Raw genomic sequence first — 27687 nt, 5'->3', positions numbered from 1 at the left:
ATGCAGCATGGCACGAACTGCTCCTACAATAGAGTGATTCTTCCTTTCAGCCATACCATTCTTCTCAGGAGTGTATGGCATTGTAGTCTCCCTCTTAATGCCAACTTCTCTACAATAATATTGGAATTCATTGGATTCGTTCTCGGTCCCATTATCAGTCCTCAATATCTTGATTTTCTTCTCGGATTGGTTTTCGATCAAGGCTTTGAAGTGTTGGAACCAGGTGAACACTTCATCCTTCTTCTTCAAGAAGTAGATCCAGGTCTTGCGAGAATAATCATCCGTAAAGGTGAGATAATATAAGTATCCTCCCAAAGAGTTTACAGGCATCATACCAGATATGTCAGAGTGGATCAATTGCAATATATCTAAGGTCTTGCTATTACTTGAGGGGAATGGTCCCCTTGTAAGTTTTCCTTCGGCACATCCCGGACATACACTTTCATGCTCTACTTTGAACTCGGGCATACCTGTCACCATCTATCTCACATCGGGTAGGGCCTTATAATGAAGATGGGCAAACCTCCGGTGCCATAGTTCAGATTGTAGAGATGTGTCACAAGACATGGCTCCCAATGGACTTCCTCCAACTTGATACAAAGTGTCAACCCTAAACCCAAGAGTAAAATCATCTTTAAAATTTCTTTTCCAAACACGTACCTTTCCATCAATGAATGCCACCTTGAATCCTTTGTCCTCCATGGCTGAAATGGACACCAGGTTCTTCTTGAGATTGGGTACATATAGTACTTCTTGCAAATGAATAGTGTTACCTTGATTCAGTTGAAGAGTAACATTCCCTAATCCCTTCACGGGATATGTGGCATCGTCTCCAAGGATAATCTCCAAGTTTGTCTCATTTTCTATCGGATTAGAGAGGGTTTCCTTGTATCCGGTGAAGTGCCTTGAGGCACCACTATCAATCAACCAATTTCCCAAAGTGTTCGGAGGAGAGGCAATGGAGAGGGTCGATATAAGATAGTACTCTTTTTCCTTATTGTTAAAAACATTTGATTCTTCATACCTGGAGTTCTTTGATTTTTTGGAGGGTCGACCATTTCCTTGGTGTCCCACATTCCTTTTTCCTTTGCCATTGGACCTACCATTCCTTTGATCGTTATTGTTGAAGTTTCCCCTGATCATCATCATGCGATGTGTCCCTTCTATTTGGACACTCCCTTGCATAGTGGCCAAACTTATTGCAAACAAAGCACTTGCCCTTCCTTCCTCCCTTAGATCCAGGATTTCCATGGAAATGACCTTTAGACCCTGCGTTATTTCTCCTTTTGGTATGAGCGGAGAATGCAGTGGGGTTGCTTCTATTAGAAGGCATTTCTTGCTCCACTATTCTTGTTTTTTTTTTGAATGCATCTCGACATCAATTCATCAAACCTTGGAATTCAATCATTGTTGAGTATAATGGCTCTAAATACATACCACTCAGGTGGGAGTCCTCCAAGGGTGGTGAGAGTAAGTTCTCTGTCAGAAATGACTTCTCCAATCGAGAGTAGATCATTCTTGATCTTAGTAATCCTCAAGAAATAGGATTGAATGTCCTTGTCCTTGCCCTTCTTAATATCTTTCAACTTATTCTTGAGAAATAGAATTTGATTAGCATCACTAACCTTGAACATGGCGACCAACCCGTCGTAGATCTCCTTGGTGGTCTTCAATTCGGAGATGTAGGCCACCAGATGCTTGTCAATGGAATCCCTGATAATCTTCTTTGCTTTGACTTCAACCCTATTGTACTTGGTCTTCGTAGCAGCCGATGCATTTGAAGGAGGTTCAGGGATTTTACCCTGCACATAGTCCATCACTTCTTTTTCTTCCAAGGTCAAATCAAGAGACATCTTCCATCCATGATAGTCAGATTTATCATGGAGCTTCTCTTCAGCCGGGAAGTAGGATGAGGAACCCATTGAGCCTTTTGTCCTTGTCCAACTGTCTTTGTTGATTTCTCTTTCACTCTTGCTTGGGCTCTGTCTTCACCTCACATCTGATACCATGTTAATTTTAGGCAACAATGGTATGTTCTATGCTTTAAAGCAATTTCACTTCAATTTCTCTATTAGTCCAGTATCAATATTCAGTTTAGCAATCACATCAACATGATAGTAAAATGCAAATAGAACATAAACATAAACAATAGAAGACAAGCCAAGACAAGAGGACACAAGATGTGGCACCAGCCAGGGACAAACCCCAATGTGGAGAAACCCTTGATCAAATATTCTTTTAGTCTTCAATAGTTCAACAGAGAGAGATAGTACAATTTACAAATCTGATAATTTATTACAGTAGGTAAAGAGCCCTAACCAGAAAAGTCAATGCTGGTCAACATGGCAGATTTGACCCTCAGCAAAGCGGTCAACTTCAGGCAACTTCAGCCTCCAAACAACAAGATAAAACAACCCCCAAAATAGTCAAATTCAGCCTAGTCAAAGTTTGGTCAAACAACCCACCTGCAGTCATCCCTAGCTGTAGTGAACGCTAGTCAACAGTCAACGTTTAGCCTTGATTTATGTGCCCAGAAATGTGGCTTGCCCAAACAGAGATAACCCTCACAAAAACGTAGTGAAAGGAGGTCAACACATGTTGGTCAACGCTTGGTCAAACTGTCCAGAAATTCAGTCTCTTGAAATTTCGGCCTCCTGAAATTTCGGACGTGTGGAGAGAGAGAGGCCCAGAAATCCATACCCAATCAATGAGGGGAGAGAGAGAGAGAAGTGTGAAGATGAGTGTGTCCAAATGAGGCTAAGGTATCATGTATTTATAGCAAACGTTGAGGATGAAGAGACGTGACTATTGGGCTTTTGAACCTACATAAGTTTGCTGGCTGACCTTGACAGTTTGTCCATAATCAAAATAAATTCATCACTTCATTTGTACATGTCGGAATCGGATGATCTTTAGATCAATCCTACACCTCTCGGAGAGAGGAATCCAAGAAAAATATCAGTTGTCATAAATAAGATGACACGTGGAGTTTGGCCCTAGTTGCCAATTTTAACAATAACAGAGTTCGTCCTCTTTCAAAATAAAACTTGCATTGGATGAGATCACTTCGCTAGGTTTGAAGAGCTGATAATGAGCTTGAATGCTTTGATCTTAGAGGAGAGAGTCCCATTAAAATTTGACTAGTCTACAAGGGCCATTTTTTTTAACTTAATGAAAGGCCAGTCTTATCCACCAAGTATACCCCTCAATATTAAAATCAACAACGGAGAGCAACATGGGACAATATATCCATGCTAGTCAAGGAACTGGGCACCAAGGTGCCCCCACAAGTTGCTAACCGAGTATAGAGCAAAGCTGGTGGGTTTTTTTTTAATATGTCATCCATTATTCTTTGTATTTCTCTTCCGATTAATTATGCTATACATGTAATGATGTGATTATGGATGTGTCCTATTGTGTGGTTCCACAGTCAACTCAACTTTATCTTTGCTGAAAGTTCAGAAGGCCACTACTATACTAATGACTGTCATATTTGTGAAGGCTAAGGAAATAATTTACTCAATAAAAGCTGCTTAGTTCTTATATATTTATTGACCATGATCTGTTCAAGGCATGATGAATGCTATTCCCTACAAAGAAAAAATGGTTATCCTTATATATTGCAATGAAAATGTAGATACCAACCAATTTCAAGAAGTAAAATGGGTTTCAATGATAGAATTATAGAAAGCACCAAGTCTTCAAATATCCCTTATCTAAAGCACAAGCAAAAAAGAACTTTAATGCTTACAAGAAGCCAAAACAACAAGTAATGAAGAATCTAGACTACCTGACTACAATACGCCAAAAGGAACATCTGTCATAAGTCTTTTTAGAACTACCCACTCAAATGTGTTTCACAAGACCAAGGGATCATATGCATTTGATGAAATATCCTCTGAGTATCGAGGTGCGTTGTACCATCTTTTGTAACCTCTTAATTTATTGGAGAATATATCTCCAAGAGGAAAGAATTCAAAGTGCTCACATTCATTATTCAAAACTTTCATTTCAGAAGCAAACCATATTGATCCATCAAGGCCCCAATCTATGGAAAGGGGTGCGATGCCAATTGCATCTTAATATAACAATGTCTCCATAGAAACCTATTATTCAAGCCAAGTTGATACATGTGTAACAAAACTTGAAATTTTGAGATTCTTGCAATGCCTCACAATCCTCAAAGGATACCTTTTTTGTTCATGTTGCAAATTGTAGTAAGCGTGCCCTATAGTTTCTATTGAAACATTATATCACCTTTCGAAAACAATGAATAGTAGGAAATACTACATCGTAACTAGCATACTCTATGTTTTCTATCTGATCATTAGGAACTTCTTAGGCGCTCTTCGAGACTTGGGCGATTACGAAGATGCATTCATTTCACCTTGGCATTCGAAATTGATATTTGGCATGGTGAAATGTTGAATGTAACACTTGGATTGTTTATGTTGTAGGCTTGGCGCTTTTAGATACTCAACACTTGGATACTTGATAGCTTGATTTGGTGATTGGCTCTGTTGATACAAGACAATATTTTTTAATTAAAAGAATAATGACCTACATATGAACCCGAGAGAAAATAGACCATGTAGAAAACCAATTCTTTACCAAAAGCTCCAAATATTTTATAAAAATTATAAAAAATTGTTAAAATTGGCAACTAGGGCCAAACTCCATGTGGGTCATCTTATTTATGGCAACTAATATTTTTCTTGGATCCCTCTCATCGAGAGGTGTAGGATTGATCTAAAGATCATCCGATTCCGATAAGTATTCATGGAGTTATGAATTTATTTGTGTTATAAGACAATTTGTCAAGGTCAGACAACAACCAAATAAACCCAACATGTGCTCAAAGTTTTAGTATAAAAGGAGATGACTTGAGAGTCATTTCACACACACTTCTCTCTTGATTTCTCTCCACTTGTCTTGGGTTTTAGTGTGAGAGAAATCTAGGAGGAAGTAGCCCTAAGATGCAAGAGGAAAGGAGGCTTAACAATCAGCCCTAGCCACAGTCCTAGCCCTAGCTTCTATACATAAGCTAGTCGTAGACAAGAAGAAGAAATACACTGCCCTAATCTAGAGGACGCAAACATGAAGAGAAGCCCTAACACTATCAAAGAAGGAGGCCTATAGCCATATACGCTAGTCCCTACAAAGATGCAGTCAAGGAGGATAATAGCATGCCCTAGTCGCAGCATTAGGAGGCTGCCCTAGACGACGTGGAAGGGCTATATGGACAGCATATCTCTGAGGTAAGTTTAAGGGCTAAACGCAGTTAATTTAAGGCTTGTTTCAGGGTGAAGGAGGGCTGAGTTCCCTCTCTGGAGGAGCCGCAGTCATAGGATTGATTTGAGGGCACTTTAGAGGAGTGCAGATCCATGGAAGGGCAGCCACAGTAATTACAGGCAGGTTGAGGTTGTTAAAGAGGGCTAGACTGCCCAGAACCACAACAAGAAGGGTCAGCCTCCTAACAAAGGGAAATTGCACTCCTTAACTGCAGATCTGGGCAGAATCGAAGGTTGGATATGGGACTGTAATGATGCCCTAACTAGGTGTACGTGGCTGCATAGGAGTGGACCTTGAATAGTGAACTGTAGCATGCAATAGATGGTATTTGACGATGAGGATGCTAATGGATGAGGGTCTTAGGACATGGTACAACAATGTTCAAAGGGACAACAACATGTTGGGACAGCACATGATGGGACAACAATGACATGGTGCAGCGATAGCCAATTGGGACAACAGTGTAGTAAGCAAGGTACAACAAGCACATGGTGGCAAGCATGATGCTGCAAGCACATTGTGCAAGGTGCAGTAAGCACATGGTGGCAAGCATGATGTTGCAAGCACATGGGACAATAATGGTACATGATGCAGTACAGTGAGGTACAAGATGAGGCAGCACAACGAAGTGCAACATGATGACGAAGTGCAGCACAATGATTGGTGATGGAGTCACCTTGGAGAATGAGTTGATGCAGCATGTCTTCAACTGAGTTCAGCTACCTCATGTATCATCTTCTTAGAGATGATATATGCTATTATAAGTCAAAGTGTTGACTTCTGTTGTAAATGTACTATCTCTCTCTCTCTCTGCTGAACTATTGAAGAACATATAAGAAGAATTGATCAAGGGTTTCCCCACATTGGGGTTTGTCCTTGGCTAGCGCCACATCTTGTGTCCTCTTGTCTTGGCTTCTCTTCTGCAATTTATGTTTATGTTCTATCTATAGTTTACTTTAATGCTGAAGTGATTGCTAATCTAGAAAAGATATTGAGCTAACTGTGAAAATTGAAATAAATTGCTCTAAGCATAGAACATACCTAAAATTAACATGGTATCAGAGCTAAGGTGAAGAAAAAGCCCAAGCAAGAGTGAAAGAGCAATCACCAAAGATTGTTGGGAAAGGACAAAAGGATCAATGGATTCCTCATCCCTTTTCAAATTCATCGAGGGTGAAATCGAAGCAGAGAATATTATCAGAATGGTGTAGCGGAAGCTTCTGATGGCCTACCTAAAGATCACTTCAACAGGAAGTAAGGATCTAAGGGTGGAAGGAAAGGCAAATGCCTTGTTTCTAATAAGTTCGGCCATTATGCGAAGGAGTGTTCGAATGGCAGGGACACATCACTTGATGACGATAACAATCATTCTAGGGACATCTTCAATGATCAGAGGAATGACAGGTAATGTAGGTCATCAAGGAAACGACCGATTGTTCAAGAAAGCAAGGAACCCTAGGTATGAAGAATCAAATATTGTTTTTGGTAAGATAAAGCAGCATTATCTTATATTGGCCCTCTCCTTCAGACTCTTTGGGAATCTGGCTTATTGATTGTAGTGCTTCAAGGCACTTCATCGGATAGAAGGGTGCTCTCTCTAATTTGGTAGAGATGGAAACAATCGTGGGATTATACTTGGAGTCGATGCCACCTATCCCGGAAAGGGTGTAGGGAATGTTACCCCTCAATTGAATGAGGATAACTCGATTCATTTATGAGAATCTCTTTATGTATCTGATCACAAGAAGAACCCAGTGTCCATTTTGACAATGGAAGTCAAAGGTTTCATGGTGGCATTCATCGATGGAAAGGTACGTGTTTGAAAATAGAATTTTCAAAGATGCTTTTACTCATGGGTTGAGGGTTGGCAATTTGTATCATGTTATAGGATGGTCCATTGGGGATCATGTCAATTGACATATCTCATCTATAGCACCGAAGGTCTACTTATGGGGCCCTACCCGATGTGAGTAAAATGGTGACAGGGATGCCTGAATTCAAGAAGAGCATGAAGGTACATGTCTGAGATGTACCGAAGGAAAATCTTACAAGGGACCATTCCCCTCATATAGCAGGTCCACAGGTTTGGAACAACCCGAGGGGTTTGAGATTCATGATCGGGAATCTCATGTATGCAGGTGGAAGAAAGCCCTCTATGGCTTGAAGCAAAACACCTCGGGCTTAGTATGAGAGGATTGATAGCTGTTTGATGAAGCTAAGATTCACTAGGAGTGAAGCCGATCCAAACCATTGCTCGAAGGTTGTGGATGATAGACCTCTCATACCGACACCTTCTGAGGACGACCTATTTCTGACAGGTGCAGACCCTCTCATTTGTAGAAGTAAGAGGGAGTTGAATTCTGGATGTGGAATGGTAAACTGCAAGCCCGCGACTACCTCGATGGATCTTAACTTTCAAAAGTTGTGGTAAGGATACCAGACCTGTTTTGGGAAATGCCTCTGAGTTTCACAAACTCATACTAGCATTGATGTTCTTGGTGAACTCCTGTTCGGATATATGTTTTGCAATTAGCATGTTGGGCTCATATTTGGTTGAGCCTCACTGGATTGATGCCAAGGATCTTTTGAGATATCTTTGGGGCACAATCTCTCATAGATTGAGATACACTGCCGGAAATATGAAGCTGCTTGATTATTCAAATGCTGAATGGGTAGGCAGTGTGGAGGATCTCAAGAGCACTTCTAAGTGTTGATTCTCTTTGGGTTCTGCTCGATATCTTGGATGAATAGGAAGCAGAAGACGACTGCTTTGAGCACTGCTGAGAGCGAATACATAGCTACAAGCATGACCTCGTGTGACGTTGCTTGGTTGTGGAATTTAGTGAGCTGTTTGTACACATGATGGATACCACCGTGATCTTCTGTGTTAACCAATGGGGGATTCAATTGTTGAGGAATCCCGTATTCTGTGATTGCTCCAACATATACACATTAGATACTACCTTATCTGTGATATGGTACATCGATGAGCGAGGAGGCTCCATCGCATTGAGACTGATGTACTGGTCGCAGACACTCTGTCGAAGCCCCAGGGAAAGGTCAAATTTGTAAATTTCTCGTATGACTTGAAGTTGTTGAGAGACCTTCTTATGAGGGTCTTGCATGATGCATGCATTGAGCTCTGGGAGCTCCAAGGGGCTTGGGGTACTTCTTGGAGCAACAAGCAACCATAGAGCGACTCACCCTCCCCTAATGGTGCGCTATGTACAGGGTGAATGGCTCAGCCTTCCCCTGTGATACCCGTGTCGACTTAGGGACAGGATGAGTGGTTCTCCTATCAAGGCATCCTACCCATGCAGTCTAAGACTCATGGGAAGTACCTCTCATATGGCTAATGAGCAGGGAAATGGGATTAGGGACCATAGTAGTACTATCGATGGATGCATTGTTGTATCTACCATACTCCCTATGCTAGGATGACCTCCATTGATCTGGGATCAGTATGAGTGGTTTGAGACACTCTCTTGTGATATTGATCTAGGATCAATGAAATTGACTTCAGGTCAGTAAGAGTGACATAACTCACTCTCTTGGAACTGATCTGGGATCAGTAAGAGTGGTATGACACACTCTCTTCATATGGAACTGACTTCGGGTCAGTAGAGAATGGTATGAGACATTCTCGATCAATTCTTCTTCTTCATGGTTCAACAGAGCAGAGCAGTGCAGGGCACTGATGGTAGAGATAGTACAACTAGACAGATGGATCAGCGGATGGAGTTCTCCCTAGTTGAGGAGTGTTAAAATTGGCAACTAAGGCCAAACTCCATGTGGATCATATTATTTATGGCAGCTGATATTTTTCTTGTATCCCTCTCATCGAGAGGTGTAGGATTGATCTAAAGATCATCCGATTCCAATAAGTATTCATGGAGGTATGAATTTATTTGTGTTATAAGACAATTCGTCAAGGTCGACCAACAACCAAATAAACCCCATATGTGCTCAACGTTTTAGTATAAAAGGAGATGACTTGAGAGTCATTTCACACACACTTCTCTCTTGATTTCGCTCCACTTGTCTTGAGTTTTAGTGTGAGAGAAATCTAGGAGGAAGTAGCCCTAATACACAGGAGGAAAGGAGGCTTAACAATTAGCCCTAGCCATAGTCCTAGCCCTAGCTTCTACGCATAATCTAGCGACAGTCAAGAAGAAGAAATACGATGCCCTAATCTAGAGGACGCAGTCATGAAGAGAAGCCCTAACGCTATCAAAGAAGGAGTCTTATAGCCCTATACGCTAGTCCCTACAAAGACGCAGTCAAGGAGGATAATAGCATGCCCTAGCCGCAGCATTAGGAGGCTGCCCTAGACAGCGTGGAAGGGTTGTATGGACAGCGTATCTCTGAGGTAAGTTTAAGGGCTAAACGCAGTTAGTTTAAGGCCTGTTTCAGGGTGAAGGAGGGCTGAGTTCCCTTGCTGGAAGAGCCACAGTCATAGGACTGATTTGAGGGCACTTTGGAGGAGTGCAGATCCATGGAAGGGTAGCTGCAACCCTACACAGTCTTGCTGTAGGGTGCCACATTAATTACAGGCAGGTCGATGTTGTTAAAGAGGGCTAGACTGCCCAGAACCACAACAAGAAGGGTCAACTTCCTAACAAAGGGCAACTGCACTCCTTAACAGCAGATCTGGGCAGAATTGAAGGTTGGATATGGGATTGTAATGATGCCCTAACCAGGCCTACGTGGCAGCATAGGAGTGGACCTTGAACAGTGAACTGTAGCATGCAACAGATGGTATTTTGACGATGAGGATGCTAATGGATGAAGGCCCTAGTACATGGTACTACAATGTTCAAAGCACATGATGGGATAACAATGACATTGTGCAGCAATGGCACAATGGGACAACAATGACATGATGCAACAATAGCCAATTGGGACAATAGTACGATAAGCAAGGTACAACAAGCACACGGTGGCAAGCATGATGCTGCAAGCACATTGGGCAAGGTGCAATAAGCACATGGTGGCAAGCATGATGTTGCAAGCACATGGGACAACATGTGGCAACATGGTGCAAAAATGGCACATGGGACAACAATGGTACATGATGCAATACAATGAGATACAGGATGAGGCAACAAAATGAAGTGCAACATGATGACGAAGTGCAGCACAATGATAGGTGATGAAGTCACCTTGGAGAATCAGTTGAAGCAACATGTCTTCAACTGAGTTCAACTACCTCATTTATCATCTTCTTATAGATGATCTATGCTATTAAAAGTCAAAGTGTTGACTTCTGTTGTAAATGTACTATCTCTGTCTGTCTCGCCACTGAACTATTGAAGAACATATAAGAAGAATTGATCAAGGGTTTCCCCACATTGGGGTTTGTCCCTGGCTAGCACCACATCTTGTGTCCTCTTGTCTTGGCTTTGTCTTTTGCGATTTATGTTTATGTTCTATCTGCAGTTTACTTTAATGCTGATTTGATTGATAATCTGGAAAATATATTGAGCTAACTGTGAAAATTGAAATAAATTGCTCTAAGCATAGAACATACCTAAAATTAACAAAAATTCATGTGCTAAAATGGGTCAATTTGAGCTATACCAGATACAATTGTGTACTTGGGTTTGTTGGCATTACAGGATAAGGAATGTGTATGCTCATGCTCATGTGAGGTCTGGTCAGGCCTCCCCTTTGATAGCAGATGATGTTTATGATACCACCTTGAAGGTACTTCTTCTGACTATGTGATTATGGCTATGTGCTTCCCTTCATGTTGTGGTAATTTGACACATTGCTATGTTTAGTAGTGAAGAATAAGGGATTATGCGTCTTCCATAATGGTAGGAATATGAAGAGTGAACTTATAAATTTACCCTTCTTGGTGAAAAACCTGGTAAATTTCATGCTTCTCTGACAAATAGAAATTCATGTATGTGATAATCTTATTTGCCACTCCATTATAGTAAGAGAGGCCCAAGCTCAACTTGCCTCAGTTGCCGGCCAAAATGCATCCCCTTTCACCTTTGCTTTTACTTATGTGGGATTTAATCCATGTTAAAAGGGTGGAATTACATAATTGGGTAATTTCCCATAATTTTTTTGTCAAAATTTTATAATTCCTACTAGGGCATCCAACTCATAACCGCTTTTAATTATAAAATCATGTACCTTCTTGCCTTCTTGTAGATCCAGTAATTGGGCACATGCTACAACCACATTCCCAACTATAGCTGGATTTGGTTGCACATTTGTGCACTGCGTTTCACAAAACAATAACAAAGCCTCGTTGGCATGTCCATTCTGAACCTACTCGACGATCATAACAGTCCAAGAAACCACATCTCTTACATACATTTTATCAAACATTTGGAGCACATTCTTCACAATCCCCAACTTAGCATACATATCTATAAGAAAAATTCCCACTGAACAATTTTGTTTTGCAACCCATTCTTCCTATTCTTGGCTATGTAATAATGAATCCCCTGGGCCTCTTGTAGGGACAAAAGGTTGGTGCATGCCTAGAGCACAGTGGGAATGGTGACATTGTCCAACTGTGTATTGCTATCCAACATTTGAGATAAAAGGCCAAAGACTTCCTCACCTAGCCATTTTTAATAATTAGATTCCATAAGAAAACATCCCTTGAGCATATTTTGTCAAACAGTTTGTAAACCTATTAAACATTTCACCCATATGCTTCATCTTTAGTCCATGTAGTCCCACTTGGTTTCTCGGCTCTCTCAATATCATCGTGAGAAGGGTTTGCCTTTTACAGATTTGAAAGGGTTGCAAAGGTATTGATCACACTAGCCAACATGAAATCATTTATCCTGATGCCATACACATGCATTTCATTGATATTGTGACAACCCCTAGCCACTTCTCCATATAATTATTGTGAGTAAAAAGAAGATAGCTAAGGTCATGGGACACATTCCAGAGTTGAGGAAGGTAAACTGCTTGGGATCTCCTTTCTGGTTTTGTCACAACCATGGAGGCTGATAGGTAGCAGGGAGGGGACTGGTCTATTTACGTTGCCAGCAAGATGCAAGGACAAGGACACACACACACCTTTGCTACAACATGCATGAAAACTTTATATATATATATAGTGACATGGCCATTCACAGGGAAATTCATTGGTGGCTAGAAGGACGTTGGGGTGAGCTAGTTACCTTCCAAAACAAAACAATAACAGACAATAAAATGGGGATGCATGGAGGTAGGTGGCATAAATCAGTTGGCCTGGGAGTTTTGGGGAAGACATGCGCAAACTACCGAACATCGTGAGTAATGTGGTCGATTGCCTACACAAATATTTTGGGAAGCTTAGGGATCATGGCCTTCCCATTCTTGATTAGTAAAAACTTAAAAAGGGTGGAACCCTTGACGTTTGCTCGGTCAAAAGGAGGGACTGAGATCCTGCCTTCAAATGTTGAGAGGGTTGAGTTGAGTGAGCAGAACACATGGTGTTTGAGTTTCAATAGGATTTACAATCTTGAAGGGAGGAAAGACTTCAACAACGCGACCTTCATGGTTGTTTTAGTGTTCTCGCCAATGCTATATATAGGAGACCAATCCATCCATTGTCCTTATAGAAGAAAGACTTGAGTAGAAGCTAGGGTAACCATTCCCAGCTAGCAGAATTGGTTGTCATTAAGTAGACCTCCTTCAACTCTGGAATATGGCACTGGGGTGATTGGGCTGCAAGAAAGGCCACAATGCAGCCCAATCTATGGTTGGGTGGTGAGTTGCAGTCCCGAACTTAGTTGCCAAATTTGATTGAGATAAGTATCTCTCATGCTTAACCTGTATCATAAATTTCTTGCTTACTCCAATTGATCTGAAATAATGCTGGTAGTGGGCTAGATATTTTGTGTGTTGCAGTTGCTAGTATTATGCTTAATGATGATAAGCTTCGCAGTTATTCTACACCAAGGAGAAGAAGTGAACTGTAGCTTGTGATAGGTATCAGTAAGAATACATGTGCCATGATTTGAGCACAATTCTTGCATATTATAAGTTGCAACACCATATTGTGTCTTGGATATTAGGCTAATTCCCATTACACCAAGTAAAGGCAGTGAGCTAACGATCATGATTTGTATCACCGGGAATGGTAGTTTTGTATTCACACGGTTTTCGGTGGAGTACCTGTTGGGAGGGGCAAGTGGAGCAATGCACATTTGCAAGCTTGCAAGCAACATACCCATAAAAAGGGCAGGTGAAGCCATGCACATTTTCAAGGTTCCAAACATAATGTCTATCACATCAAGGTTCTGGACAGAAAGTATGCATGGTGGATGCCTCCGTCATTGCAAACAATTTTGGTTATGTATTTGAATGTATGTTAGTAAGCTTTGGAATAAATTTAACTATTTTGGCTTTGGAATAAATTTAACTATTTTGAATATCGGGCCTTAACTTGGGTTCCTTTTACTTGTATTTCTATTGGGAATATTTTTCCTGTAACTATGGCAATGCTTGTTCTGTGATTGAACTTATTTTCTTAAGCTCTGGATTAAAATTCACTCTGTTAATATCGGGACTTAGTTTGGTGTTCTTCTATGAGGAATGCGATGTCTATAGATCCCATCATGTGTTCCTCTCATGAAAATGAGGGTATCAATGTGTTAAAATGATCTTGTGTAAATGTAGAAAACACGTGAACCAAATATTGTTGGGCTTTGGATTTGCACCTTGCCCACATCTGCTCTAGACCCTACTGGTCCACTAGGGGTAAGGGGTGAGGATTGGAGGGTTGAGGGAGAAAGAATAGGCTTATAAAGGAGTTTCTTAATCCCTATAATCCTTGGAATCTTGGATTCCCAAATGGTCTTTGACAAATAGTCTTTATTGAGAAGTGGGACCACATAGGGCCAAGTGGACCTAGCCCAGGTTCGGGGATGGAATATAGCAACCAATGATGTTCCTATCCTGGACAGGTGAGGGGAAAGGACAAAACAAGAATATTTTCTTCAAAAGGTTGAATTGATCCTATTAGTGTCTAGCATTGTGGATGCTTAGGCAAAATTCGGTCCTAGAGCTAGGGCTTGAGATTCCTAGAGATTCCATTGTTAGAATGGCCTCAAATTTGGAAGAGAGGGAGGGGACCCACCAATGTAGTAGCCTAGAGGAGATCAATTTTTCCTTGGGCCAATTGCCAAGAAATTGATGCCCTAGGTGACCCACTGGGGCTAGACTAAAGAAAAAGGGGGAAATGGTGAAAAGAAGGTTAATATGATCACCCTTTTTATGGAACCAGTGCCTAATTCACTTGGGGATATGGAGTCAAGGATGGTAATGAGTAAGAACTTGGATTCTTGATCAAGGAGGCCCAAAAAGTCAACTTCATCCAATGTAGATAGTAAGAAAAGAAAAGCGACTTTCAAGCATTTATACTTTAAAGAAAATGATGCAAGCTTCTCAAGATAAATAATCTCTAGGACATTTCATTCATATAACATTGGCCCATACATTTAATAACTAAAACATTGCTCAATTCCACATTACAGCAATGCAACGACTAGCCCTAATATTAGCAGTATGCAGCAACAAGAATAACAACAATAAAAAGCGCTTACAACGTTATAGAATATATCCAACCAACAATTCGTTTGCATAACAAAGCTTCAAGATAAGAGAAATAGCCCACATCCATACATCAAAATTCATCCATCTCCAAAAATATTCTCCAAGGAAAAAGTGCGAAAATTCTTTATGAGTAGAGAGATCCCAAGTCAAGTGATGATACAAATGAATGTATCTAACATCAATATATAGCCTCCTGAGGAGTTCGAATTAGCCTATGGGCCCCTAATGATAAAATAATGTGCAAATAATAACCCCTAAACCATACTAGCTCATAATGTAAAAACAAGCCTCGCAAGGGGAAAATAATGATGTATGCATGTTGTAGGGCCCTCTAAAGGCTCAATAACATCCTGAAGTGCCATATTGAGGAATAAATTCCTCGAAATATAATGGACAAGGGGGTGGCCCCTTGTTCTCCAAGTAGTAGACTTGTGGTTCTCTCTGTGAATCTGAGGGCACATCAATGACCCCATGGGTCTCCATATGAATCAGAGATGTCTGTAGATCCTCTGCAATGGTCCAGGTGGTGGAATGAATGTTGCCATGACATTGTACAAGTTCTGGGACACCTGCCAAGAGTGTGGGGCTCCTATGGGGGCCTGTTGGGCATAATGTACCAATCATGTCACCATCATCCCAAAAGTGGATCGCTAGTAGTCTCTGAACATCCATGAAGATCTGTGGAGTGCTGTCTGCTGCTGTGGAGGCCCATGGCTCTCTATGCACACCCTACATGTGCCAATGTGGACCTCTGGGGGTCAGGATCCCATATAGGGAAGCCAAACCCAAATGGAAACCACCTGTAATCCTGCATAAGATCCAATGCGTCCCATAGGCTTCCAGTACAATCAGTCATTAGAATAATCGGGTAAAGGAGCTTACAAACCATGGATAACAAAGTGGGCATTTCATAATGGCATGCCCTTCCGTAGTGGGCTTTGGCATGTGCTAGTGTCTCCAAACTCCAAAGGGGGTTAGCCAAGTACCTTATTAGGTGGTTTCAACCCTTAGAGGGGATAGTATGTCCAAGGTACACCCTTCTCATATGGGTGGAAAGTGACAAATAGGTGAGTTGGAATAGGGAATGTGAGGGGCAGTCCTGGGCCACATAATGGGGCATAGGGGTAGCTAGATAAGGGGAAGCCCACACTTGGGTATATAATGTATAGGAGGGAGTAGTCATGGTACATGAGGTGCCCTGACCTTGATATATGCCTTTTGCCTTTTATGAATTTTCTTTAATTAACTGCTCAGGGCTCAAAGGACAAGAGCATGATGTGTGTAATATAGCAGTGATTACCCCTTTTGAGGTAGGGTGGTTCATTGCCCTCTAGGGGTTGGGACAATCATGGGTTCTTGAATGATAGAGGAGGCTCATCTAGGGCCTATGGAACCAGGGTGATGACCATGGATGGGGTAGAGCTCATGTATCGGCTTTTGCCCACGTGCTAATTATTTTTGTCCCGGCCATCTTTTGCATTTTGTGGTACAATTTCCTGTTAAATGTGGCCACTTATGCTTTTTGTTCTTTTTTTAGTTGCTTCAACCTCTCGGGCATCATTATGGGCCTGACCCAAGGTGGGGGCTTAGGGGATAGGGAGGCTAGCCCTATGTGGACCCAGAATGGGAATGTGGACCCAGGTGGGAGAAATGATGAATGGGGGTATAGTGAGTGGAAAGGGAGTAGTATGTGTGGGTAAAGGAGCGGGACCATGCACCCAAGGTCGGGGTTTCCCAAGTAGTACCACCCTAGAACCAAATGGCCAATAAAGGAGATCCCACGGGACTAAGATCCAAGGGTAACAACCAAAAGAGATCAAGGAGACAAGAGTACAAACTAAGCCCACTCTTTTTGCCAAATCCCTCCATCAATCCATACCCAGAGGTATCCATGTTAAGTAAACTCAATACTCAATTATCAAATGGCAAGACATGCCTTGAGATTCGGGAGGCCCACCTTCAAACATACGATGAATACAGGTGGGTGAGGAAACACATGGCTAGCTCAGGTGGCCGAGAAAAGGCACAACGAGCTAGTAGGAGACATCAAGGGGCTGCTGGCTGCCGGCTGAGGCTCATCATGGAGAAAAATTTCTCTTGGGGATATCACCCACAAGGTGGTGGGTAATAGTATTCTCATATTCAAAGTTTCTAACATTATACAATGCCTTGGATCTGAATGTCAATATATTTAAGATGGTCTCCCTCTGTTCTAGACTTTCTACTATCCAAGTTGTGGCTTTATAGATTTCCAAGTCTTATATGATGACAGAGATTATTTAATCTCTAGGATATTGTGATCAAAACGTGGATCATATGTTGTGTCAAATGATGTTTAAATGTCAGGATGTTCATTGCCAGGAAGCTCAATAAACTTTATTCTTAACATTGAATGCCTGAACTGAAATTCTTATCAGTGCTGTAGCTTGCTTATAACATGTAACCATATGCTTTCAGATTCTTTTGGCAAAGCTGACTCATTTATGAGACAGTGTTTGTGACTATAGCTACTGTATCTGCCCAGAAAATATTGGGCTACACGCTATATTTAGAGGCAGGGAAAGTTGCACGGAAATTCCATATCTTGAAGTCTGGATGTTGTTTTCATTGTTTGTTATGTGGTCATTACATTTGGCTTGGCTGAAATATGTGGTATTTTAGAGCAACCATTGAAGTGATAGTGAAATGTGTCCTTAAGTTGCTCTTGCGGTTGTACTTGGTGGTTGGACTTTGAATATCTTTGAAATGTAGATGTTGAATGTAATAAAATGGCACTGTATCAGGGGATAAATTTCAGCTTGAAGAAAACTGGCTTTTGTTGCTAGGCTGTATCATCCTTCGGATCTTTTTAGTATTGAGGGTTTCCCTCATGCATGATCTTTTTATGTATTGTTGTGTAATCCTTGAGCTACAACTCGATATATGTTTATTTTGTCCTTCTTTAAGATATATTTTCCTAGAAGAATTTGTGTGCCTTCTTTCCTATGGTATGCTTCCCAGTGCAATTTTTCATCAGTTCCAACTGAATAGGACTAGCAGACCTGGGTTAAAATTTATTTTCAGTCCTTTTTATGGTTATATATTAACAATGGATTTGCTGATATAATTTGGTTCTATATGGTTTGTTCTGCATTTGCATCTGTAAATATTGCTCCAGATGTCGACTTCAAATCTCATCTGCAACAGAATGAGTATATAGTACAGAATGGTGGAGACTGCTTAAATTTGAACTGTAATATGGAATTGAAAAAGCGCAGAAGAAGTGATGAGATGCTAGCCTTTTTCTCCTTAATAGAGCAAGGTAAACAGAAACTCCGTTTCACTGGAAACAACAATTTCAGGTGGTTGAATGACCATTAGGCAAATTCAGCCACTTTTCAGTCAAGCAACTATTTATTTGACATTTGGGGATCAAAGATCATTCATCTACTCCATCCAGAAGTGAGGTATTTATTACGCATATCTGGCTGTCCTCATCGTGGAATAGGATTAGTTGTACATGGCTACCTTTTGAAGCTATTGCTTCAGTTGTATATACCATTGAGGACAACAAAATTTTTTGCCTATCAAGTGATTGCTGTAAAGCAAGATTTCGATGGCAGCTAACTGTATAATTATAATTTTGCTAATATAAATAAATATTTCATATGACAAAAAATAAAAATAAAAAACTCTTTTCACCCCATTCTCATAACCACACATTGGGAGTTGGGTGACATAGTAATTACCTTTGGTCAATAAGGGGGTGTGTTACAGATAGTTTCTGGGCCTTTGTAACACAGCCATTCCAAACAAAAGACTCGCCTATTCCCTTGCAGAATTTCAGCTACTAATGAAAGGAAATGCATAACATCAGAATAGCATTGCATCCACACTACTACACTGGGATTTCAACTGGAGAAATCCCTTTCCAGGTGAATAAAATCACATGGAGACATTCCTATATTTACAGAAAAAATGTTTACATCAGCAAAGAGAAAATGCAAAGGTTATATACAATGAAACTTATATTATCTTCCATAAAAATACTAGTGCAGAAATAAAATCAGAATACACCACGGCATCTAGGGATTTGACATCCTTATCAGCCAGGCACCTTTGGCCAACAACTGCATACATACCTCACCCCTCCACATGGAACAAAAGACAAACAAGGAACTGACCTTATGGTCAAAAACAGGCTTACATCGAATTTCCAAAGCGTAAATAGAGCAAAGATCCTTCGGCAATGTACACATCAAGTAATTGCAATCACCCAAAAGGACTGCCCTGCAATGAACCCTTTCCTAGAGCATAACTGAGAACTAATCCTGGACACACTACGAACCTTTCTTTGCAAACTAACAATCCTAGAAAATATGTTTCAGTGTCTCGAACAGCTGGCATATCTGACAAAGACCATCAGAAAGCTTTCTATTGGCCAACCTAACCTTCGAGGGAAGCCCATGATATATAACCGACCACATACAAAGAATCTCAATGTGAACACAAAATAGTCCACACACTATGAAGTTGACAAACCCACATGTATGTTGGATTAGTAGAAACTCAATGAGCATTGAGGACTAGGGCTAGAGCATGTTGTTGATGTAAAATGGACTAAAGCCTCCTGGAATCATACTTTTGAAGAGGGCGACAAAGCTCCAACCTGAATCATGTGGGTAGATTGAGACTTTGTAGATGGTGTGCATGTATGCCTTTTTTGTGCAGCTTCAGGGATAATGGTAAGTGAGCATAAGATGGACTATTGGTTGATTAGATTGGATAGGTTACCAGAGTGGCTTCTTGCAGCTTGGACTTATTTGGAGTGAGGCTTTCACGTGTTGCTATGTGGGATTGGTGTTTGCAACAGTTTCAAGCTAAGCATCATGTCCAACAACATAAGGATCTACCAATTTCCAAGTAATTAACAGTGGTCGGGAGGATGTGTTATGTTTCACGTTAGTTGCCCTAGTTAAGCAAAATGTTGGTCTTTGGAATAGATCTCACATTCCTGTTTATGGTCAAAGTATGGTGGAGAGAAGGTCGATTGCCCAAGAATGAGAGAGCAATTGGTTTGATGGATATGGGTACTTGGAACTTGGAAGTTTATCCTTGCTATGAAATCATTTGAAGGGGACTGCCCTTGTAGGGGCTATTACAAGATTGGTTTTCTTCAGTGTAACATGTTGGCAAGGTGCTGGTAGTCTTTCTTCTTCCCACCTGTTCTAGGTCTCTTGTTTATCTTCAAAAGTGTTTGGATGATAGTCAGCTTGTTTAGATGGAACATGGATGTGAGCAGAGCAGGTTGTAATTTGGTGAGATGCTTTATTTGGAGTTGGAGGGCAGTGTAGTTGTATTGCTTTTGGGCTCATCATATAAGTAGACAGGGCATTTAGTGGTTTGTTTTTCTCTCAAGTATAAATTAATTGAGAGAAGGATAATAAAAAGAGGTTAAAGATATTAAGTATAAATGAAACGTTATGTAATACACCTTAGTTTTGGCGGTGATGCTTTTGTTACATTAATTGAGTAAAAAAGTCACACATATATGCCATACCACAAATGCTTCAATTTCAGTCACCTTGAATGTTGTATATTTTCTATGTCTGATGCTCAGACATGTTTGAATTGGTGACTGATACTTCATACATACATGGGATGTTGTCTCAGGAAAGACCAAGCAAAAGCAGTGGAAATTCTAGTGAAAGACCTGAAGGTGTTGTCATCTTTCAATGAAGAGCTATTCAAGGAAATTACACAGCTTCTTACTTTATATAATTTCAGGTTTGTGTGTGAAATTATCAGTTAATCTTCGCTCTGCTACAAGTAAGCCTGTGGGTTACATATATACTCTTTTGTTTCTCATAGATATTCTTAAGGAATCTCATGCTACAACATTATCAGTAATGTTACACATCTTGTCATAGTACATTTTTGTTGCAGACAGAACCTGGGGGATTTCCGTGATTGGTGACATCCTTGCCATCTGGTTGTGATCTCTTTCACATAGATGCTATTTTTCGCCCTTATTTATTTATTTATTAGTGTTGTCTTTTTGTTATGTTTGGTTGAACACCAGGGAAAATGAGCAACTTTCCAAGTATGAAAATACAAGTCAGCAAGGAATATCATGTTATTCTAGCTTAAAAAGCTTATTGAGGCCAATCCTCTGTTCTGAGACAAGCTGCAGTTTCCCTCTCTGAAAACTTCTCGCTTGCGAACACTTATCAAGCAAAGTTTTATATACATTTTCTTTCGAGTTGACTTGTTAGGCAATTGTTCAAATTTGAGTATTTTATGCCTGCTGTATAGTAGTTGTTGTATTCAGTTTTGATGACCAATACCAATAGTAGATTATTCTATGAGCTCTGTGCTGGGTGCAGAATCCAGATTACTGATTTCATATTCCTGGTATTGGTGTTTGAAATTTATGTCAGTTTGAATTGGCAACATCAACTCTATAAAAATTCAAGGCCCAGCCCAGACAGAAAAACACTGTTGTTGATCACAGTTCTGGACAGCCAAGTGGTGCTCGTGCACCATCTCCTGCAACTAATCCTCTTATGGCAACGATTCCGAAAGGGGGAGGCTTCCCGCCATTTGGTGCTCATGGGGTATGTTGAATTACAGGTGGATTTTTAAAAATTTCTTAATAAAATTGCCGATAGTTGTCCATATAAAGAGTAGTTGATTCGAGTGTGTTTGAATCATGAACAGTTTTGTCTGATATGCTATTTTAATGTTTATTTCCAGCCCCCATTTCAAGCAGCACCTGCACCTGTTGCTACTGCCTTAGGAGGCTGGATGGCTAATGCCACTCCTGCACCTCATCCTGCAGTCTCTGCAGGGCCAATTGGACTTAGTGCTGCAGCAAATCCAGGTAACTTATACACCAGCAATTGACACGGAAGTTCAGTTGATATGGATTATATAGTAAAATTATGATTATGGTTTATATAGGAAGTGATGTCATTTATATGTTGGCATCTTTAGCTTTTATATGGTTGAGTAATCCCATTTTGATTTGTTGCTCTAGCTGCTTTGTTGAAGTGCCCGAGGACCCCTCCTAATGCTCCCTTAGGGGATTATCAGTCAGTTGATTCTGATCACATTCTAAAATGAGCAAGGACAATTGGGCAGTCTGGTGATGAGGTATTCTGACTTTTCTTTCTCCATATAGTTCATTTTCACTGTCAAACATCAACTAATGTAATTTATGGTTAGTTAATAATGAAGAAAATGTAACAGGTAAAAATCTTCATTCAAGTATCAATGTGGTTGTTTGTAAGAGCAGCAATATTGTTTGAGGATTAGGTACTTTAACTATAACGAATTTGCAGGTTAGCTATCCTGGTCCAAATCTTCCACAGGGCTTATATTCACAAGATGACCTTCCCAAGATTGTTGCACAAACTTTAAATCAGGGATCTCCACTGGAGAGCATGGTTTTTCATCATTTGCAGCAGACCATACTTTTAGGTATGGCTTTGTTTTTTTATAATGCTTATTTTTTCTGTTTAGATTTATTTATATGCTTAGGAATACATATTCTGTCTTTAGAAGGCATGAGTCCCATTATTTTTCTTCATATTTCATAAAGTAAAGAATTTTATGCTGCTAATATGCATTCATTGTTACTGTGGTCCAGTTGGTACACGTGGGTGAAATTGGTGTATTCCCAGGTTCACAGGAAAGACTGGCTCACAGAAATTTCAAGGTTTCGGATCATGGATCTTGTTCAGCTTCCATGCAGGTAACATATATGACCTTTACACCTTTATAGTCACAAAAGAAAATTTTATCTGTTCCTGGAATTAACCTATTGTACATTATATAATATATATTATAAACCTTTATTCTGTTTCCCTTGATGTATCCTGTGTGGATTTAGGCTGGGAATGCTTTAGGTATCTACACTGACTGGTCTTTACTTGTCCATTTGACTGTTGTTGGTCATTTTTGGAAATAATTCATTAGTATAACTTGTATCTTTCTTATCCATTCTTTGTAATGAATTTTCTGAGTAATCTGATTGTCCCATTTTCTGGACAACAGGCAGCAGTTCTCAAGGATCCTCTTGTATCAGTCAATCGTGTCTAGATGGTTCTTTGTTTGGTATGTAACTAGACCAGGAAGATTTTAGCTTCTGCTAATAGTGAACTTGTCTATATAGTTTCTTGGTAATGAGATGATTGAACCTTCAACCCATATTTGAAATATAGTGTATGAGTATGTGTTTTTTTAAATATCCAGGAGTAGCTTATTCAAAGCACATAGTGCACATATATTGCTTCCATGTTGGTAATGACTTGCGGTAGCACTTGGAGGTATTTGGTCCCTCTCATTCAGTCTTCTTGTAATAAACGGTAAACCTGAATCTAGTTACAGGGAAAATTGAGGGCTATGTTACTGAAAATGCTTCTTGTTTCTCCATGTATTGTATTTGTTGTATTGTTTGCTTTAGTGAATTCACTGTTTTTTCACATCTAATAGATTATTTCTTTTGGAAGATTGACGCCCATGTTGGAGGTGTAAATGACCTTGCTTTTTAACATCCCAACAAGTAATTGCGTATTATTACCTGTGACGATGACAAAACAAGAAAGGTTTGACATGAAACTCTATATTGTGACAAAGTGCGGGGCTTAGAAAATTTCAGGTTGATAAAGCTGGTTGGTGCAACAACAGTTATGGGATGCTGTTATTGGTGTAATTTGTAAAGAAGTATACTTTTGAAGGTCTTCATGAAGCATCCGTGTATTCTGTATTATGCCCCCATTATAAAGAAAACATTCAAGTATGCGCTCTTTGTTGTGATTCAGATTTTTTTTAATACGACTGGGAGAATGTTTGCTTTTCAGGAAAACATTGATTTCGTGGATATGACGATTCCTCAAGCGGAAGCTTTGTATTGGACTCTTCTTATGTATCAGTTTAGCCCCCGTGTATTTTGTATTATGCCCCCATTATAAAAAAAACATTCAGGTATGTGCTCTTTGTTGTGATTCTGATTTTTTTTAATACAACTGGTAGAATGCTTTTTCTTTAGGAAGACATTGAGTTCGTGGATATGATGATTCCTCAAGCTGAAGCTTTGTATTGGACTCTTTTTATGTATCAGTTTATATTTTCACCAGCTGTTGATGGCAAGATAAAGGCTTGGTTATATAATCTGATGGGTTCCAGGGTTGATTATGATGCTCCTGGTCAGTGGTGCACTCCAATGGCTTATAGTGCTAATGGGACAAGGTTGATTCATCCTGTCATTTCAGCTCTTGCTTTGTGCTATGCATTTTTTCTGTTGATAATTGAGTAGCTCTACAATACATGGAGAATAAAAACACTGGCGACTTGACGCAGGCTCTTCTCATGTGGAACAAGCAAAGAAAGATAATCTTTTCTTGTTGAATGGAATGAGAATGAAGGTGCTATAAAGTGTGCTTATCAAGGATTTTGTAAGCGCTCTTTGGATATTGTGCAGTTTGATACGACTAAGAACTGCTTTTTGGCTGCCGGAGATGAATATTTGATCAAGTTTTGGGACATGGACAACACAACCCTGCTGACAACTGTTGATCCTGACGGTGGATTAGTTGTATGGTTTGACATAGTTGCTTATTTTTTATTTATTTTTTTATGTGAACTAATTGTATAGCTCAAAAGAAAGACTTTCGGGTTAATTTAGCTTTGATTTTTTCCTATTTTCAGAGTAATCCTTGTCTCTGCTTCAACAAGGGACATTATTGGCAGTTTCAGTCAGTGATAATGGCATCAAAATTTTAGTCAATGCTGATGGCCATCAATCGTTATGCTCATTTGAGAACCGTACCTTTGATGCAGCAAGAGTTCCTTCTAATACGAAGGCAAGAGTTGTACATTTATTATGTGTCTGGCTTTCAAACTTTACTTCAAACGCGGCTAAACTGAGATTTGGTTCTGCAGGTGTCAGTAGTAACTCAAATGGCATCTATAAGCACACCTGGGGCACAAACTGTTGGGGGATCTGATCGGGTTGCTTCCGCAGTTTCCATGGATGGACTGGAATGTCTACTGTAATACTATAAGATATCTCTAGACTACAAGGATAAAGACCTTGCAGAAGGCATTGATTGCCAACTACTTAATGTTTTTGAAGTATACTGAAGGCTGTGGAAGTTGTATGGTAGGGAGAGTTTAAATGATTTTCTGTGCTTTTTAATATGAATAAGCCTGTTTCTTTTCAACAAAAGGACATATTCAAAGCAAGAATGCTTGCAAATGTGTACACTAAACAATTGAAAGTGATTGATTTTTGTGTCTGTCAGAATGGAGTGGATTCTAGGAGTGTTAAGGATAAGGTCAGAGTCGCAGAAGATTCAGTAGATAAAAACAAGAACTAGAAACTCACTGAAATAATCAAACGAGCTCAGTGCCGGTCCTTGAGACTCTCATATAACCTACCAACAAGCAAGGTGTGTATTATCCCAGGTTGAATAGCTCATAATGGATTACCATGGGAAAAAATATCCTGTATCAGTCTGAGCTTGTTATTAAACTTGTGATATTGTATAATGTGCCACATTTATGTTGAAAAGTAATTTGTATTGCATGGTTAGAAGCATCATTGTGAAATTTCATTGGTTATTTTCATTTTCTTTTGATGTAAGGGCAGTAAATATGTACTTGTCCTTGTCAGTGCGTATGAACCTGTACCTTTCAATATTTCTTAATATGCAACTCATTCAGTCCTATATGTTTATTTACTGCTGCTGAGTAGTTATGTCTTACAAATCAATGTACTCCACAGGTGCCCATTTGATGGATATTATCTGGGTCTTGCCCTTATATTTTCTTTTGTATGAACAAATATGAGTGCTTCATGGTCATAAACTATTAGTTTATCAAATTTGTTAATCTATCTAGGACACATGAGCATTGAGGACATCGACCTCCTAATTTTGTTGAATTGTTCACACTGTTTTTTCAAAACTTCTAGCTTGGTACATAAAGTTTCTATTTCTTCTCAGTTAAGTGTCATGCCATGTATGATTTTGGAGCATTCTTTGGCACATACTTAGCTTTTGATTCCCAATGCCTTTCTGTAGAGTTTGGATATAAAGTGAGAATTGGTACATTTCAGTTTTGTAGCTTACAACAAGAGCCTTTCTTTGTAGAGATTTAGTTCTTTATTATAATCACTTTATACTTTCATGAACTGCAGATTTCAAGATTAATATATACTAATTCAGGAGTTGCGATTCTGGCATTGGCTTCCAATGCTGTGCACAAGCTCTGGAAATGGCAGCGAAATGATTGAAATGCTAGTGGCAAGATGCTTATGTTATCCTTTGTTTAAGTCATGCTCTTTTTAATATATGATATCCTTTATGAAGTTGTTATACCAGTTAATTGAGAGAGATCAAGTTGATTAGTATCTTACAAATTAATTTTGAAGTTTGTACTGAATGCATTTGGTATATCATCTAAAAGGAGTTCTTTTCACAGGCAGCAACCAGTATTCCACCTCAGTTATGGCAACCTGTCAGTGGCATACTTATGACAGATGGCATAAGTGATACTAACCCAGAGGATGCTGTTCCCTGCTTTGCATTATCGAAGAATGACTCGTACGTCATGTCAGCCAGTGGTGGAAAAGTTTCTTTGTTCAATATGATGACATTCAAGGTGGTGCTTCAGATGTTGAATGACAAGTATCTAGCTATTTATATACCATATTCTGAGGAACTTCTCTTTTAATAGTTTTATCACTCTTTGCTTCATTGTGTTTTCTGCAGACAATGACAACTTTCATGGCACTATCACCACCAGCAACTTTTCTTGCTTTCCACCAGCAGGACAACATAATTGCTATTGGCATGGAAGACTCTACAATTCAAATATACAATGTTCGAGTGGATGAGGTTCTGGCTCAATCTTTGGTGGAATTTTCAGTGATCAAACCCCTCGTGGAGGCACTTGCATATAAATTTGAATAAAATGCCTTTTGGATGCAGGTAAAGAGCGAGCTTAAAGGACATCAAAAGAGAGTCACTGGGCTTGCCTTTTCTCATGCACTGAACGTGCTTGTATCATCAGGAGCAGGTGCCTAGGTATTTGCTACATGATACATCCTGTAGCTGTAATCCAAGCCTAGGGTGCATAATTATTTTCGCTAACTTATCCTGATCACGGCTAATGCAGTAGCTCCTGGGATGTCTGGCACTGCAGCTTTGCATATGGGGAACTGATGGCTGGCAAAGGCTTAGGAATAAATTTTTACAGCTACCACCAGACAGATTGCCACCACAGGCAGAAACCCGAGTGCAATTTCACCAGGATCAGATACACTTTTTGGTTGTGAATGAAACCTAGATTGCTATTTATGAAGCTAATAAACCTCGAGTTTCTCAAACAAGTTTGTTTTAAATATCTGACAACCTTTCATTGTTTTGTTTCCATTCTTTTACTCAATTTAATTCGTAAGTCGGTAAGTTGGTGTGTATCTCTAAATGTCTAGCTGGTAATGGTTCTGGTTTCTGGCAATAGATCCCTGTGGAGTCACTTTCTGCTCCAATATCCCATGCTACTTACTCGCGTGATAGTCAACTAATATATGCTAGTTTTTTTTTTTTTTTTTTTTTTGGCGGGTGGGTGTGTTCCATGTTGGATCACTGCGATTACGATCTCGAATTAGTCCATCTTCGTATCTTTCATCCAATGTCAGGTGAGTCATACTAGAAATAATCTGATGATGGTGGATAGGTTTTTGGATGTTTCATGGGCATGTGGGATCCTGTGCACTGGTCCATGGGTGGGTATGTGGACTGTGCAGTAGGTTGTCATAGTATTCAAGAAGAT

General features: G+C 39.9%; 1 protein-coding gene and 1 pseudogene across 2 annotated transcripts in view; both read left to right on the top strand.

Annotated features, from left to right (window-relative positions):
• Nucleotides 1-21730, top strand: part of LOC149194096 (uncharacterized) — a 37204-nt gene extending 15474 nt beyond the window's left edge. The window contains exons 2-4 of the mRNA XM_089405035.1: nucleotides 20521-20634; nucleotides 21288-21464; nucleotides 21604-21730. Coding sequence (XP_089261161.1) covers nucleotides 20521-20634; nucleotides 21288-21464; nucleotides 21604-21646 — 334 coding nt within the window. The 3' untranslated portion in view covers nucleotides 21647-21730. The remainder of the gene's footprint in view (nucleotides 1-20520; nucleotides 20635-21287; nucleotides 21465-21603) is intronic.
• LOC149194095 (protein TPR3-like) lies at nucleotides 21604-27255 on the top strand (annotated as a pseudogene). Its single transcript, XR_016255075.1, has 18 exons — nucleotides 21604-21730; nucleotides 21887-22002; nucleotides 22191-22329; nucleotides 22499-22603; nucleotides 22906-22965; nucleotides 23104-23177; nucleotides 23361-23456; nucleotides 23539-23647; nucleotides 23972-24099; nucleotides 24211-24445; nucleotides 24559-24713; nucleotides 24793-24861; nucleotides 25059-25187; nucleotides 26051-26110; nucleotides 26320-26514; nucleotides 26625-26750; nucleotides 26844-26939; nucleotides 27058-27255. The product of XR_016255075.1 is annotated as a protein TPR3-like (transcript).
• Nucleotides 27256-27687: the final 432 nt, after the last annotated feature.

This window comes from Pinus tabuliformis, chromosome 2_2 (genome assembly GCF_031772625.1).
Source record: "Pinus tabuliformis cultivar Carrire ecotype Pingquan chromosome 2_2, CPIR1, whole genome shotgun sequence".
Lineage (NCBI taxonomy): Eukaryota > Viridiplantae > Streptophyta > Pinopsida > Pinales > Pinaceae > Pinus > Pinus tabuliformis.
The sequence above is the reverse complement of the archived record's forward strand: the minus strand, read 5'-3'. Positions and strand labels throughout refer to the sequence as shown.